We start from the raw sequence: 17668 nt of genomic DNA, 5'->3' as shown, positions 1-17668 counted from the left end.
GGATAGCGGAGCACTGATGCGCAGGTGTGTTGTCTGTGCACCACACGTCCCCTGTACCAGCGGCCGTTGTATAGGAGACCTTGTGAGCAGTAGCTGTGCATGTGACAGGTATAACATGGAACGTCGTCGTGAGCTGTCACCGTTCGAACGCGGTTTGGTGGTCGGTGCCCGACGGATGGGAAGTGCGATTTCGGAAGTGGTGCGGGAATTCGACTTCACACGATCAACCGTGTCCAGGGTGTATCGTGGATGGTTGAATGCGGGTGTCACCGTCCACAACAGACGAACGACCGGCCGCCCAGCCACCCTCGATGACCGTGACCGGCGACATCTGAGACGGATTGTCAATAGTGACAGACGGACAACCGTGGAACAAGTCACGGCTCAATTCAACACATGCTGTGCTAGAAGCGTCTCCCAGTGGACAATCCATAGGAACATAAGTTCTATGGGGTATGGGAGCCGGCGCATCACACGGGTGCCACTGTTAACCCAACGTCATCGGGCACAACGACGCGCATTTGTCGCCAGTCACCAGGAATGGACACTGGAAAATTGGCGTAACGTGATATGGTCGGACGAATCACGATTTCAACTGCATCATGCCGATGGGAGGCACCGTGTATGGCGCAGACCACATGAAGCGATGGATCCCGCCTGCCTCAAAGGTGTGGTCCAGGGCGCTGGTGTCTCTGTTATGGTCTGGGGTGCATTTTCCTGGTATGGAATGGGCCCCCTAGTTGTTCTGGAAGAGACTTTGAATGGTACGCGGTATGTTGAGCTGCTCGGAGACCATCTCCACCCAGGCTTGGCCTTCCAGCGCCCAGACGGTTCTGCGGTGTTTCAAGATGATAACGCACCGCCACCTCGCTCCCACGTCGCCCGGGAATGGTTCCAGGAACATGCAACGGAGGTCCAACGACTGCCATGGCCACCCAGGAGCCCCGATATGAACCTTATCGAGCATATCTGGGATGTCCTGCAACGCAGGCTCCGTGCCATGGATTTAATGAATGAGTTAATATTAATTCTTTCAATTACAATAGGTATAAATCTATGGTTGGCTCCGGATCCTGCACCCACGAACAGACCAGCATTGGCGGCCATTCTGCACAACGATTTGGTGTCAGCTGCGTCCAGAGGACTACCAGGGACTTGTCGACTCACTTCGACGGCGTCTCACTGCAGTTCGCAGGGCCAGGGGAGGCCCCACACGCTATTAGGTAACTATCCCATGACATTCGCTAAGTCAGTGTATATCTCCTATATTAATTCATATAGGCTATTACTTGGAAAGTTTGCATAATTCTAGATGACATCCTGACCTATTATTTCTAATGTCATACTTCAAAATTGAATAGAAAATTACCACATTATTAGTACACTTTTATAAGAGCCTCCGTGGCTCAGGCGGCAGCTCACCAGCCTCTCACCGCTGGATACCGTGGTACAAATCCCGGTCACTCCTTGCGAGATTTGTGCTGGACGAAGCGGAGGTGGGACCGGTTTTTCTCCGGATACTCTGGATTTCCCTGTCATCCCAGTAACACTTTCCACTATCATTTCATTACATCTATCAGTCATTAATCATTGCCCCAGAGGAGTGCGAGAGGCCTCGGAAGCCGGCACAATTCCTATCCTCACCGCAAGATAGGGACTTCATTCATTCCATCCCTGACCCGGTCATTGTTGGAAAACAGGTTGTAAGTTATCATTTTCACTACACTTTTATACTATGCATGTTGTCCTCATCGCGAAGGCTGGTTAGATCCTTAACTGCTCCACCATTAGCGGTCATAGATGGCCTAAATATCCCTGAAAAGGCGTACTTGGGAAATGAGGAGTGAGGTAGTTTCCCGTTGCTTTCGTCACAGAGCCAGAAGTTGTTATTACATATTAGTCTGCCAAGCCCACTGATTTTTTCATAGGAAATGTAGGGTGTATACACTTGGATAATAAACAAATCATACCTATAAGACTGGAGACTTGCAGATAAAATTGATTTTCCCAAACATTTATCAAAACTTTCTTTCTGTGCTTAGAGCCCTTAAGGTTTTCTGCGTCTCGTGTAAAATTAGAACACCATAAACTGCTTCGTTCTTTTTCGCCGATCAATGTAGTACAAATGGTTCTGTTATCGTGTCGCTGGTGTAACCTTGAGCTCCTTGTGACGTCAAACGGTCCTCGACCTTGGCTTTTTCTCACGTGTTCGTACCAGACACTAACCACATCTCTGCACTTCGTCATTTATCATACCCAAGCACACTCTTGTCTACCGCCCAAATTCGCGTTCTGGCGTCCTCTGAACCTATTTAAGGCAAGCTTGCAGGTTACGTCACTGTTTATACCCTGTTCATAGCCACGGCACGACTGATGTGCTGTGACTCTGAACAAGTGATATGAATATTCATTTCAAAACTCGCACATGCCGGCTGGATTGCAATAATAATAATAATAATAATAATAATAATAATAATAATAATAATAATAATAATAATAATGAAAACCTACCACCTGTTTTCCAGTCATTGACCTTGTCAGGGATGGAATGACTGAAGCCCTATCTTACGGTGAGGATAGGAATTGTGCCGGCTGTCGAGGCCTGTCGCACTCCCCTGGGGCAATGATTAATGACTGACAGATGAAATGAAATGATAGTGGAGAGTGCTGCTGGAATGAAAGATGACAGGGAAAACCGAAGTACCCGGAGAAAAACCTGTCTCGCCTCCGCTTTTTCCAGCACAAATTTCAAGTGGAGTAACCGGGATTTGAACCACTTAATCCAGCTGTGAGAGGCCGACGCGCTGCCGCCTGAGCCACGGAAGCAAAATAAATAAATAAATAAATAAATAAATAAATAAATAAATAAATAAATAAATAAATAAATAAATAAATAAATAAATAAATAAATTAATAATAATAATAATAATAATAATAATAATAATAATAATAATACTTAGACTGAAGTATGGATTAGATAAACTTGAAGTTCTAGAAAGGAGAATCATGAGAAAATCTTAGGCCCTGTGCCGGGAGTGTCTGAGGACAAGTTCGGCTCGCCAGATGCAGGTCTTTTTGATTTGACTCCCGTAGGCGACCTGCGCGTCATAATGAGGATGAAATGATGATGAAGACGACACATACACCCAGCCCCCGTGCCAGCGAAATTAACCAATGATGGTTAAAATTCCCGACCCTGCCGGGAATCGAATCCGGGACCCCTGTGACCAAAGGCCAGCATGCTAACTATTTAGCCATGGAGCCGGACAATTGCCTAGTTGTACTTCCTCTTAAAACAATAATCACCACCACCACCACCTGACATGACCGGGAATCGAACTCGGGCCTCCGGGTTAGAGGCAGGCACGCTACCGCTAGACCGGGGGGCCGGCTAGTAATTTCATTCATATCCTAAAGGCAAGGCCTTGTCGCTGCAATCACATTTGTCTCTCATCTGCTGAGCCTTTCAAGTCAGGTATTTCTTGAAATTCAGTCTGTCCATCATCGACTCCAGAGGCTCTTCACTTCTTCCACAGAACTTTTCCTTCCAACATGGTTGCGAGGAATTTGTAATGCCGTAGTGTGTAACCAAGGAATTTGGTTTTCCACTTTTATATAGTGGTGATCAACTCCCTTGTTTTATCTAATTCTGTAAAGGACCCTTTCGATTGAATTTTTCTCTGTCCAGCTTATTTTCAGCATCCTTCCTTCTCCATATCTACATTTTCATTGCTTTCAGGCGTTTTATATCCCTTTTTTGTTAAGACCCATGTTTCCGCCACACAACAAAACAAAACCAGTAAAGCTAATAATAATAATAATAATAATAATAATAATAATAAAGTACCTAGGTGTCAATATAAGAAAAGATCTTCGTTGGGGTAATCACGTAAACGGGATTGTAGTTTTTTGTACCTGGTTTTGAGGGTATTTAGGGATTGTAGTAAGGATGTAAAGGAGAGGGGATTAAGTCTCTGGTAAGACCCCCACTAGAGTATGGTTCCAGTGCATGGGACTCTCACCAGGATTACTTGATTCGAGAACTGGAAAAATTCTAAAGGAAATTAGCTTCATTCGTTCTGGGTGATTTCCGACAAAAGAGTAGCGTTACAAAAATGTTGCAAAGTTTGGGCTGCGAAGACTTGGGAAAAAGGAGACGAGATGCTCGACTAAGCAGTATGTTCCGAGCTGTCATTGGAGAAATGGCCTGAAATGACATTAATAAACGAATAAGTTTGAGTGGAGTGTTTAAAAGTAGGAAAGGTCACAATTATGAAGATAAAGTTAAAATTCAAGATGTCATATTGGAGAAAATATTCGTTTATAGGAAGAGGAGTTGGGGATTGGAATAAGTTACCAAGGGAGATGTTCAATAAATTTCCAAATTCTTTGCAATTATTTAAGATAATACTACGTAAACAACAGATAGGGAATCTGCCATCTGGGCGACTATCCTAAATGCAGACACTGATCAGGTGTGGATGTTGTCCAAACGGTAAGCTGTAGCAGGCAGGTAGATTCAGTCACTTTTCAAGACAAGTTACATCGTGTGATCTCATCCTTCCTTGTGACTGTATACAGGCATTCTAATCTTTTTTAAATTCCCCCGCTTTCGCTGTAGGCGTCATAACTGCCAGTTCTTAAAAGTCTCTTTTCTGAGAACAATGTCGCCACTACAAAGTGCCAAATTACTTTTACTTGACTGTACTTCCGTGACATGGACGGTAATTACAGGATATTACGTGTCATTATCCCCCCAGGATTTGCGTTCACATCTACATTCGTGACGAAGAAATTAATTATGTAGTGTGAAACTCTGCTGTCTCCACATAAGGCCCCTTATGGCCAGTTGTAGGTAGTCTACTATCCCCGTATGTAGCTTGGACCTACTTCAGTGGTTGGTTAGTTACTGTCCTTCTGTTTTCAAGACAGTGAGTTCAATCCCAGCTGAGATTGGTGGAATTTCAGTGTGTTTAATTGCGACAACTCCTGGCTGGCTTCTGGAATGTTTAAGAACTCCTGCAGAACAAAATCCGGACACCCTGGTGTTTTCTAAAAACCTTTGTCAGTTGAAACAAATCATCATCTCTATCAGCACAATCATCTTTCTACATTTCCAGTTTTTCGGGTACTGTTGACAAGCCTCTTTTACTCTACTCCATTCATGACGGTTTCATTCTTCATGACACCATCCAGTTCCCTTCCCCTAACTACAGTGTCGGTCCTGACCAGACGCGGCTCGTTCTATATGTCACAAGTAATCCTTCTTAGCCATCATGTTTCTAAATATCATCAAAATCAAATCACAAGTACAATGACAAGAGTAATCTTTCATAATGTTCCACTTCCGTTTACATCACAAGTGAAGAGCCTCGGCGTTATCATAGACGAACGCATGACTTGGTCTGGACATATTTTACACATCTGCCAGAAAGTTTTCTCAGCTCTACATTCTTTATATAACTATAAACATATATTTGCAATAAAACTTAAACACAAAGTAATCGAAGCTCATGTAATGCCACATTTTGATTATTGTGATGTTGTTTTCAAGTGATGTGAGGCCACACTTGTCATTAAGGCTACAACGCGCTCAAAATGAATGTGTGATATATATAAATGCAATTTAAGAAAATATGATCAAGTCGTCGTAACCATCATACTTCGTCTCTCCTCCACCGAGGACTTACTACATCTTCCCCATCTAACCGTTCTTCGTGTTTCAATCACTTCTCCTATGTTCATAACAGAGATACAAGGGCTCGAACATCGAACCTGCTCGTTCCTCACCATGGAACTGTCACATATAACAAGTAATTTTCTGTGTTTGCCGCACGAGAATGGAACCGTTTTCGGGATGACGTCAGAGGAATAGTGCAATTTGACTTGAGAAAAGAGTGACTGAATGGGTGGCTAACTTTCTAAAAAACAGAATTCAGAGAATTGCGTAGGCGAAGCTTTATCTGTCCCTGTAATAATTAAGCGAGGAATTCCTCAAGGCAGTTTTATTTGACCTTTATGTTTTCTTCTGTATATATCAATAATATGTGTAAAGAAGTGGAATCAGAGATAAGGCTTTTTGCAGATTATGTTATTCTGTACAGAGTAATAAATAAGTTACAATATTGTGAACAACTGCCAAATGACCTCGATAATCTTGTGAGATGGACAGTAGGCAATGGTATGATGATAGACGGGGTTAAAAGTCAGGTTGTGAGTTTCACAAATAGGAAAAGCCCTCTCAGTTTTAATTACTGCGTTGATGGGGTGAAATTTCTTTTTGGGGATCATTTTGCTAGTTGCTTTACGTCGCACCGACACAGATAGGTCTTTGGCGACGATGGGACAGCAAAGGCCTAGGAAGGGGAAGGAAGTGGCCGTGGCCTTAATTAAGGTACAGCCCCAGCATTTGCCTGGTGTGAAAATGGGAAACCACGGAAAACCATCTTCAGGGCTGCCGACAGTAGGGTTCGGCCAACTCGCCCGGTTTTGGGGATCATTGTAAGTACCTAGGTGTTAATATAAGGAAAGATCTTCTTTGGGGTAATCATATAAATATGATTATAAATAAATGGTACAGATCTCTGCACATGGTTATGAGGGTGTTTAGGGGTTGTAGTAAGGATGTAAAGGAGAGAGCATATTTGTCTCTGGTAAGACCCCAATCAGAGTATCGTTCCAGTGTATGGGACCTTCACCAGGATTACTTGATTCAAGAACTGGAAAAAAATCTCAAGAAAAGCAGCTCGATTGTTCTGGGTGATTTCTGACAAAGGAGTAGCGTTATAAAAATGTTGCAAAGTTTGGGCTGGGAAGACTTGGGAGAAAGGAGACGAGCTGCTCGACTAAGTGGTATGTTCCGAGCTGTCAGTGGAGAGATGGCGTGGAATGACATCAGTAGACGAATACGTTTGTGTGGTGTCTTTAAAAGTAGGAAAGATCACAACATGAAGATAAAGTTGGAATTCAAGAGGACAAATTGGGGCAAATTTTCGTTTATAGGAATGGGAATTAGGGATTGGAAAAATTTACCAAGGGAGATGTTCAATAAATTTCCAATTTACTTGCAATCTTTAAGAAAAGGCTAGGAAAACAACAGATAGGGAATCTGCCACCTGGGCGACTGCCCTAAATGCAGATCAGTAGTGATTGATTGATTGATTGATTGATTGATTGATTGATTGATTGATTGATTGATTGATTGATTGATTGATTGATTGATTGATTGATTGATTGATTGATTGATTGATTGATTGATTGATTGATTGATTGATTGATTGATTGATTGATTGATTGATTGATTGATTGATTATACCAAGTACAGTACCATTTAAAAGAGCTATAAGAGGTACAGCAGGATACGAGTGAACTGTGTATTTCTGATCTTTCATTGATCGTGCTATTTTATTATTATTATTATTATTATTATTATTATTATTATTATTATTATTATTATTATTATTATTATTGTGAGTATGTGTATCTCATTTCATTTTTATAGTCATATGGGACCTGTTTCGACAAAAATTGTATGTCATCACCCATCACTATCATTGTATATACTTTTGTGGAACGTCTTATAATTGCGTACCTTTTTTTTAGCCTCATGAAACTTGATTACAATACCCATATATTTTTAATAATGTTTTCAATTGTGTGTAAACAAAATATTACATTTATTTAGTGCCGAAAAATTGACAATTGTATACATTTTACTACAAAGCATATTGTACAAAGATTTTTTAGCATATCTCTCCATTATAATTATTATGGTGTGCACCTCATTATATATGTAATACGATTACCAGTTCATGTTTGTATAAACATTTTAACCCTAATATGAATAATTTCCTAAATTAATGGTATAATTTTACTAGAGAAGTAAATTTTAATGTATTTCTAATGTCCTTGTTTTCTTTTCTTGGCTGATGATGACATACAATTTTTGTCGAAACCGGTCCCATATGACTATAAAAATGAAATGTGAAGATTTAACAGACTTGTAGAATCTATCACATAATTTTCAGTATTTAATAGATGGACCTTATAATTCCCTCGTTTATTTGTGAATCCCTAATATTACCCTAATAAATTAACAATATTCAAATATAATATATTAATTAATTGCTCTAATTTTCACGATACAACACTACGAACGTTGGCATCTCAAATCACGAAAAAATGTCGCCAATATGAGAGTTAAAAACTAACCACAAGATGATTTATCAATAGGGAAGAATATATGCTTCAGACGGCAGAAATGGAATTTCTTAGAAATTCAGGTAATTTTCAGAAGATAACGAAGAACAAGAGTAAGAAATGAACATACACGGGAAGTTATATAGGCGGAAAACTGACAAGGATAATTTGGACAAGCGAAACGAATGAATGTAGAAATAATACCTGAGCACGGTGGTTCCTAATCTTTTTCTATCCATAGCAGCCTACATAAAACATGCGTATGAGTCATGCGCTGAACAATTACATCATTGAACAAATCCAACTAAAAAATGCCACACAAATTAATTCTTCAGAGAGCTGTTGCCTTGCTCTGATGTATGTTGTAGTGGTTAGTGTAGTTAGCTGCCAACCCCGGAGGCCCGAGTTCAATTCCCGGCTCTGCCACGAAATTTGAAAAGTGGTACGAGGGCAGGAACGGGGTCCATGGCTAAATAGTTAGACTGCCGGCGTTTAGTGAAAGGGGTGCCGGGTTCGATTCCCGGTCGAGTAGGGGATTTTAACTTCCATTGGTTAATTCTTCTGGCTTGGGGCTGGGTATTTGTTTCGTTTTCAGAATTAGCTTTCATCTTAGGTAGGGCCCCACTTCATAGACGCGCAGGTTAGGCGTCTCCTGAGGCCACACGCCATTATTATACAGTAACTAATACATTTGTCCGCCTCTGTTGTGTAGTGGTTAGTGTAATTAGCTGCCAACCCCGGAGGCCCGAGTTCGATTCCCGACTCTGCCACGGAATTTGAAAAGTGGTACGAGGGCTGGAACGGGGTCCACTCAGCCTCGGGAGGTCAACTGAGTAGAGGTGGGTTCGATTACCATCTCAGCCATCCTGGAAGTGGTTTTCCGTGGTTTCCCATTTCTCCTCCAGGCAAATCCCGTGATGGTACCTAACTTAAGGCCACGGCCGCTTCCTTCCCTCTTCCTTGTCTATCCCTTCCAACCTTCCCAACTCCCCGCAAGGCCCCTGTTCAGCATAGCAGGTGAGGGCGCCTGGGCAAGGGACTAGTCATCCGCCCCAGTTGTATCTCCGATCCAGAGTCTGAGCTCCAGGACACTGGCCTTGAGGCGGTAGAGGTGGGATCCCTCGCTGAGTCAGAGGGAAAAGCCGACCCTGGAAGGTAAACAGATGAAATGTCGTATGGCTTTTAGTGCCGGGATATCCCAGAACGGGTTCGACTCGCCGGGTGCAGGTCTTTCTATTTGACACTCGTAGGCGACCTGCACGTCATGATGACGATGAAATGATGAAGACAACACACACCCAGCCCCCGTGCCGGGAATCGAACCCGGGATCCTCTGAACTGAAGGCCAGTACGCTGACCGTTCAGCCAACGAGTCGGACAGGTAAACATATAAAGGAGAAGAGCTAATAAATTTGTGAGATGTAAATCATTACTTATATTCTTTTTACTCTTTAACACAGTGATTGTCAAAACTCAGCTTGCCGGGCTGAGTGGCTCAGACGGTTAAGGCGCTGGCCTTCTAACCCCAACTTGACAGGTTCGATCCTGGTTCAGTCCGGTGGTATTTGAAGGTGCTCAAATACGACAGCCCCGTGTCGGTAGATTTACTGGCACGTAAAAGAACTCCTACGGGACGAAATTCCGGCACCTCGGCGTCTCCGAATACCTTAAAAAGTAGTTAGTGGGACGTAAAACAAATAACATTATTATTATTATTATTATTATTATTATTATTATTATTATTATTATTATTATTATTATTATTATTATTATTATTATTATTATTATTATTATTATTAAAACTCAGCTTCGCACAAATAAGTTGGAAAGTACTTAGTACTATTCCGGAGCGCTCTAGGGCGCCACGGCGCACACTTTGAGAACTACTGCGTTAGCAAACTGTGGAGTTAAAAACGAAAGTAAAGAGAGATCGAGGCATATGCAGATTATAATGAACGAAGCTAGCTAACTCGTTAATTAGCATTTTTTTTCATGTGATTTAAACAGTTTCCTAAGTTGTTTTAAGGCAGTCGGCGGATACAGACAGAGACTCGGCCTACAAATTGCTACGGCTGGTCCGTGGTCCAACAGCTGTGCATTCCGACCGGCCAACGGAGCAGAGGAGGGGTGGCCACGGCTCTACCGTGGCTCTACGCCGCTGTATTTGGGAGTTGGAGAGAGGCTGGTCCCCACTGTCGGCTGTCTTGAGAATGGTTTTCCGTGGTTTTCCATTCTCCTGCACTAAGGCGAATGCCGGGACAGTTCCTAGTATAGGCCATGGCCGCCAACCCTCTCACCTTCTCCGATACAAATCTCCTGGCCTGAGAGACGGCGTCACCGTCTAGGAGGCCCGCCCCACCTCCCTTTCAGGGGGGGGGATGAAAACATTTAGTAGTAGTAATGGCAGTTTTTAGCGCACCTTGAAACCGAAAAAAAACACAAAGAACACACTTTGGATAACTATCCATCATTATCTACCATGAGCTCGAAATGGGGATAAATCTTAAAAGTACTTCACTATAGCAAAAGAAAATCAGTTATAAAAACGCTATTAGATATAATCTATAAACTTTAAGAAACAAAATAATATGATGTGTTCATCCTACAATTTGGTGTCCGGCTCCATGGCTAAATGGTTAGCGTGCTGGCCTTTGGTCACGGGGGTCCCGGGTTCGATTCCCGGCAGGGTTGGAAATTTTAACCATCATTGGTAAATTTCCCTGGCACGGGGGCTGGGTGTATGTGTTGTCTTCATCATCATTTCATCCCCCCCATCATGACGCGCAGGTCGCCTACGGGAGTCAAATAAAGAGACCTACACCTGGCGAGCCGAACCCGTCCTGGGATATCCCGGCACTAAAAACCATACGACATTTCATTTTACGGCGTCGGGTATGAAGTTATACGAATCATTGTAGCGATTTTTTACGACCGGATGCCCTTCCTGACGTCAGCCACGTCAGAGAAGTTAAGAGGATGTAATGAATAATGTGATATATGATAGTAGGAAGTGAAAGGGTGAAACTGAGTGCCGCCACATCTCATATTCCTGGCAAATAGCATCAAGGAGTCAACTCAAGGCTTGACGTCGCCATCCGACGGATGAATCCCCATGAGCAGCGGCATATGCCCTTAAATACTGTATGGCTTTCTCAAACTCAAATTGATAACGCTTAGTTTACTTGTATCTAATGAATTGTTTCCGAGGGACATCTGTATAGAATGGGGAGTGGACAAGCGTAGGATTCGGTGGATCAGGGTGAGTTTTACAGAGTCTGCGATTAGTACCCAGTATGTGAGGAACACCATAGGTTTGTGTTGCCTGTAAATGGCGCCGCAATGTGAGAAACACCATAGGTCTGTGTTACATGTGTGTTTTACATTACCTATGAGTAGTACTACAATGTGTGGAACACCCCGAGTCTACACTACTTTTGATTAGTACCGCAACATGACAAATACCATGGTTCTACTTTCCTAGCGATAAGTACCATTATGAGGAGCCGATGACCTGGATTTTGGATTCCTTTAGACATCAAGCATCAACGTTTCAAGAATGTGCTTTAGAAGCAGTCCCTTGGTCAGTAATACTATTGTTTAACACTAGTTTCTGGGAATCTGGGGCATTGCCGGCTACATCCACTGATTGTTTTCAATTCAAATCCATCCATTCATTCTTCGTCATTACGTTATGAATTCTAGTCAATGGATGATTTTGGACTTTTAAATTATAATTACATTTCGTCTCATGTCGTACCACTAGGGGCCGATGACCTAGATGTTAGGCCCCTTTAAACAACAAACATCATCATCATCATCATCATCATAAATATTATTAAACGACATCATCGAACACTCAAACTGTTCTGTCTCTAATGGTTACGTGACCCGGGAATGGCTCCTCATTGGCTACATAGATGCGTTATGTTTTGGCCAATTTACACCGTTGGATTTGGTATTTATTAGCATCAAACGTGATTTCCAACGCCCTGTTCGACATGGATTTGGGCCGTTTTTACGAGTTCTTTTTATTTCACGTTGTGAAGTTTCCTGTTAACGTATGTTTTCCATCATCAACTCAATTTTGAATTCCATTTTTTGAATTTGGTACCTTTTGGAAATAAGTTTCTGGGCTGGTCCCCGCCGTCGGCTATCCGGAGAATGGTTTTCCGTGGTTTTCCATTCTCCCCCACTAAGGCGAATGTCAGGACAGTTCCTGGTACAGGCCACGGCCGCCAACCCTCTCACCTTCTCCAAGCATCTCCTTCACCGTAACAAATCTCCCGGCCTGAGAGACGGCGTCACCGTCTAAGAGGCCCGCCTCCCCCTTCAGGGAAGGAATGAAAACGTTTGGTAGTAGTAATTACCTAGAATGTGTCAAGCCTATTTTTCTATATGGTTGTGAGGTCTGGTAATTAGATTTTTCAAAATAAAACGCTCATAATGATGACTGAAATCTAATAAAAATATACGATCCCACTGTCGGCAGCCCTGAAAATGGTTTTCCGTGGTTTCCCATTTTCACACCAGGCTGTACCTTAATTAAGGCCTTCCTTCCAACTCCTAGGCCTTTTCTATCCCATAAACCCTATCTGTGTCGGTGCGACGTAAAGCAACTAGCAAATATGTATACACGAACTTCGTATTCCGCTTATTAGTTCTCAGATTCAGAAAATAGTAAAGATGACCAAATCTCCTTCTTAGCCACTCAAACTCCTACTCATAAAACAGGTCATAAGGACCATGAAGGCGAACACACGATTCAAACTGTGAGACCCTCGGCTCACTTACGACCTGTTCCAAATAGGAAAATAATAAATCTTTCGGTTTTTTTTTTTTCAAATTTCAACCAAGAGTCACTAAAATTTAGAAATTCGTTTCTTGAGAAGTGAAGTTCTCCTCTCTATCCTCTTTTCTTCTGACGGGAGGTCAAATACCAGCTGAAATTTGAGGCATAGGCAATTCGAGACTATTTAAAAGAAAGGTACTGAAACCTGTTGAAAATAGATGGCACTAACGTAACAAAACTAATATTTAGTTCTTAATTATCAATAAAGTAAAGAGGTTAAGTAAATTAATTTTAGTGATACTTAATAATATGGTGTTCAACTAACGCTTATATGTACAATGCCAGTCAAAAGTTTAGGACCACATTAAAAATCATAGGACCACATTAAAAAATCATGAAGTGTCATCTAGAACCTAAAATTGTGCTACTAGACCTCTGTATTTTTTTTCCTGAGCGTTCGCATCTGACATGATATTCGTCGCCTGATTTCATTGATTTACGCCAAGTAGGCTAATGCATATGTTATACATTTTAAACTGTTGGAAGGTCACATCAGAAAGTCAACATTTTTGGAAATGTTGTGTACTATATACTCTAATTGGTTTCAAGTATCACCACCAAGATTCTTTTGTAGACTTAGCGATAGTCGGGGGTCATTTTAGTATACATATAAAAATTCCGAAAAAATGTGGCACCGATTTTCGTGCCTTTATTTATTTATTTATTTATTTATTTATTTATTTATTTATTTATTTATTTATTTATTTATTTATTTATTTATTTTCATACTAGCGCTAAAATGGTCATTTTTTCCTTGTTCTTGTCATAGGTCTCGGTATCAGAAATGTGTTCTTGAATGCCATCTGCAGAGTGCAAATGAAACTATCAGCGTAGATAAATGTGACGCCGATAACTCGCCCCGAGACCGTGGGCCACACATGAGAAAGGCAAAGAACAATAAACCATTTTGACGCTGGTTCGAAAAAATAAAACACGCAAAAAACGGTGCCGCATAATTTCGGAATGTTTATATTTATACTAAAATGGCCCCCACCTATTGCTAAGTCTACAAAAAAATCTTGGTAGTGATACTTGCAACCAATTAGAGCATATATAGTAGATAATATTACCAACATTTTTTGATTTTTTGGTGTTACCTCCCAAAAGTTAAAAATTAATAATTTCTACAGTATTTGGACTAACGTCCGCCTCTGTGGTGTAGTGGTTAGCGTGATTAGCTGCCACCCCCGGAGGCCCGGGTTCGATTCCCGGCTCTGCCACGAAATTTGAAAAGTGGTACGAGGGCTGGAACGGGGTCCACTCAGCCTCGGGAGGTCAACTGAGTAGAGGTGGGTTCGATTCCCACCTCAGCCATCCTGGAAGTGGTTTTCCGTGGTTTCCCACTTCTCCTCCAGGCGAATGCCGGGATGGTTCCTAACTTAAGGCCACGGCCGCTTCCTTCCCTCTTCCTTGCCTATCCCTTCCAATCTTCCCATCCCTCCACAAGGCCCCTGTTCAGCATAGCAGGTGAGGCCGCCTGGGAGAGGTACTGGTCATTCTCCCCAGTTGTATCCCCGACCAAGAGTCTGAAGCTCCAGGACACTGCCCTTGAGGCGGTAGAGGTGGGATCCCTCGCTGTGTCCGAGGGAAAAGCCGACCCTGGAGGGTAAACAGATGATGATGATGATGATGATGATTTGGACTAACTCAATGAAATCAGACGACATATATTTTATTAGATGTGAGAGCCCTGAAGAATTACAGAGGTCTAGTGGCTCCATTTTAGGTTCTAGATGACATTTCGTGATATCTTTATGGGGTTCTAAACTTTTGGCCGGTACTGTACCGTATACTATTCATATTACTCTATAAATTGTATAACGGTATTGTATAATATGGTTTGGCATTATACCAGGCTTCATAGCCCGAGCCCTGCTGCATAACTAAACGAAACCTCTACCGGGCTGAGTGGCTCAGACGGTTAAGGCGCTGACTTTCTGACCCCAACTTGGCAGGTTCGATCCTGGCTCAGCCCGGTGTTTTTTGAAGATGCTCAAATACCTATCGGTAAAATACTAGCACGTAAAAGAACTCCTGCAGGACTAAATTTCCGGCACCTTGGCGTCTCCGAAAACCGTAAAATTAGTTGGTGGGACGTAAAGCCAATAACGTTATTAGGCGTATAAACGAAACCTTTCGGGCAGATCGATTTTTCCCGCCTCCAGCGCAATAAACAGAGATTTTTCCGACTCATCGGGTATTTTTGGAAACAGGTGAGTAAAAGGGCTTGGTTTTCGCCCTGAGACTCTTATTTACTTGCCCTCGACGACAACAACAACAACAACAAATCATGTGTTCTTAAAGAGAAGAACTACTACTACTAAAACATTTTCATTCCTCCCCTAAAGGGTGAGGCGGGCCTCTTAGATGGTAACGGCGTCTCTTAGGCCGGAAGATTTGTTGCGATGAAGGAAGTGCACGGAGAAAGTGAGGGGGTTGGCGGCCCTGGCCTATACTGGGAACTGTCCCGGCATTCGCCTTAGAGCAGAAGAATGGAAAACCACGGAAAACCATTCTTAGGACAGCCGATGGTTGGGGCTAGCCGTGAAGTCCAGCCCTGTCCCGTCTCCCGAATGCAGAGGCGTAGAGGCACGGTAGAGCCGTGACCACTCCTGCTCTGCTCGGTTGGCCGGTCGGAGTGCAGAGCTGTTGGATCACGGACCAGCCGCGGCCACTTGAGCGCTGAAGCCCACTTTGCATCCACCGACAATAGAGAAGAGCAATGGACGCATATTATTTGTGCGCACGAGAAAGTTAAAAGTATTGGTATATGCCTTTGGAATGTCCGTCTTCAATTCGGTAGATGTACAGTTATTCTTCGTTATATGCGATCTCACTTTATGCCGTTTAACTATAACGCGATTTTAAAATGTTAATTTTAAAATTCGTAACCGGTTAAATTTCGCGGTCAGCCTGTAAATAGCCGCGTGACTCGTGTGCGCTCTAGTGTGAAAAGGCAGCATCGTGCTGCATGTCACTCTCACAGAAAGTGTATAGAACTATGAACAAGAAGGAAATTAATCAAAAAAATAAAATATATTATAAATAAAAATATAAATATAAATAAAATATATGAAGAAGAAGAAATTAATCAAGAAAATAAAATATAAGGAAGTTCTACAAGTACGGATGAGAATATCGATAAATAAGATAACACTGATAAGAACGCCAATTGTGGAGATATTGAAAAGAATGTTGACCCCACTGGATTGGACAGGAAAATCAACGTACTGTTTCGTTATTCACGTTAATTAATCAGGCTAAAGCGAAAAGAAAAAAAAAGCAGGATTTCGACATTTTCTTTAAGAACAGTAGGAAAACTGCACTGTGTATGAAAATCAATTATATACAAGGCAAGCCGTCTCTGTTTCTGCAAATTTTTCGTATCCCTCTTATCTTTTCTACTCAGGACTTCACAATCTACCATCATCTCCAGCTATTCATTCATTAAAATCTGTGTGTTTTGCTTAAAGAATCCATTAAATTTTAAAATATTTGACGGTTGTACCAGAAACGGTGTGGTATTTACTCATTACGATTAAATGAAATGGCGTATGGTTTTTTAGTGCCGGGAGTGTCCGAGGACATGTTCGGCTCGCCAGGTGCAGGTCTTTTGATTTGACTCCCGTAGTCGATCTGCGCGTCGAGATGAGGATGAAATGTTGATGAAGACGACACATACACCCAGCCCCCGTGTCAACAAAATTAACCAACGACGGTTAAAATTCCCCACCCAGCCGGGAATCGAACCCGGGACCCCTGTGACGAAAGGCCAACACGCTAACCATTTAGCCATGGCGCCGGACACTCATTACGATAAGTTTACGCCAATCAGACAGGACGAAATTTTTTTAAAAAATCAGGAAATAACAAATTAGATCATGAAAATTACAATACAAATTACAAATTAAAAGGCTAGGAAAGCAACAGATAGGGAATCTGCCACCTGGGCGGCTGCCCTAAATGCAGATCAGTATTGATTGATGATTGAAATTACATTTTACCAAATACCCTATTACAAATAAGTATTTCTTCAATCCGGATCCAACGTCTCAAAATTCTTCATATTGAAAACTAAGGGCTCCATATTCAATTCTTTAGAAATAATAGAAATATTAGATTTAACATTTTGATGATTTTATTGTTGTGAAGAAATCCCTCTCACCCATACAAAATTGAACTGATGCAACGCGATTATTTCACTGATGGTGTGAAGTGGGCGATACGTTCTGTACTCACCAGTGGCTGTCATGAAGACGGCAAAAGCCGTGAGCGCTGCTGTTAGCGAAGTCGTGTGATCCATGGTCACCTTACTTACTACCCGTCCCAACTGTGCAGAGATACCGCGCGACTCACTTGTTTTATCCTCCAGGCCATCGCTACGTCACTAGGAGTTCCTCAACCAGCCTCTCTCTCTCCCCGTCTAATGTTTGTTGTACATGTGACTTGCTAAAAGAAGAGAAGCAGGCAAACAAAAAAAGTCGGTCTGATTTCGCTTGAGCAGATCAGCCGGGGAATTTTGTCCTTCTCTCTTGATCGTCTTGAGATGTTTCTTGTCGTTCAAGATGCTACTGTTAATGAAAGAGGGGATTTTATACGTTTTATTTACTATGTTATGTA

At 42.2% G+C, this 17668-nt stretch overlaps 1 protein-coding gene across 1 annotated transcript in view; it reads right to left on the bottom strand.

The window, feature by feature from the left end:
- Positions 1-17370, bottom strand: part of LOC136886731 (peptidoglycan recognition protein 3) — a 72434-nt gene extending 55064 nt beyond the window's left edge. Inside the window, exon 1 of the mRNA XM_068230975.1 lies at positions 17288-17370. Within this exon, the coding sequence (XP_068087076.1) occupies positions 17288-17351 (64 nt within the window). The 5' untranslated portion in view covers positions 17352-17370. The remainder of the gene's footprint in view (positions 1-17287) is intronic.
- Between the last annotated feature and the right edge of the window lie 298 nt (positions 17371-17668).

This window comes from Anabrus simplex, chromosome X (assembly GCF_040414725.1).
Source record: "Anabrus simplex isolate iqAnaSimp1 chromosome X, ASM4041472v1, whole genome shotgun sequence".
Lineage (NCBI taxonomy): Eukaryota > Metazoa > Arthropoda > Insecta > Orthoptera > Tettigoniidae > Anabrus > Anabrus simplex.
This window is presented reverse-complemented; position numbering and strand designations above follow the sequence as displayed.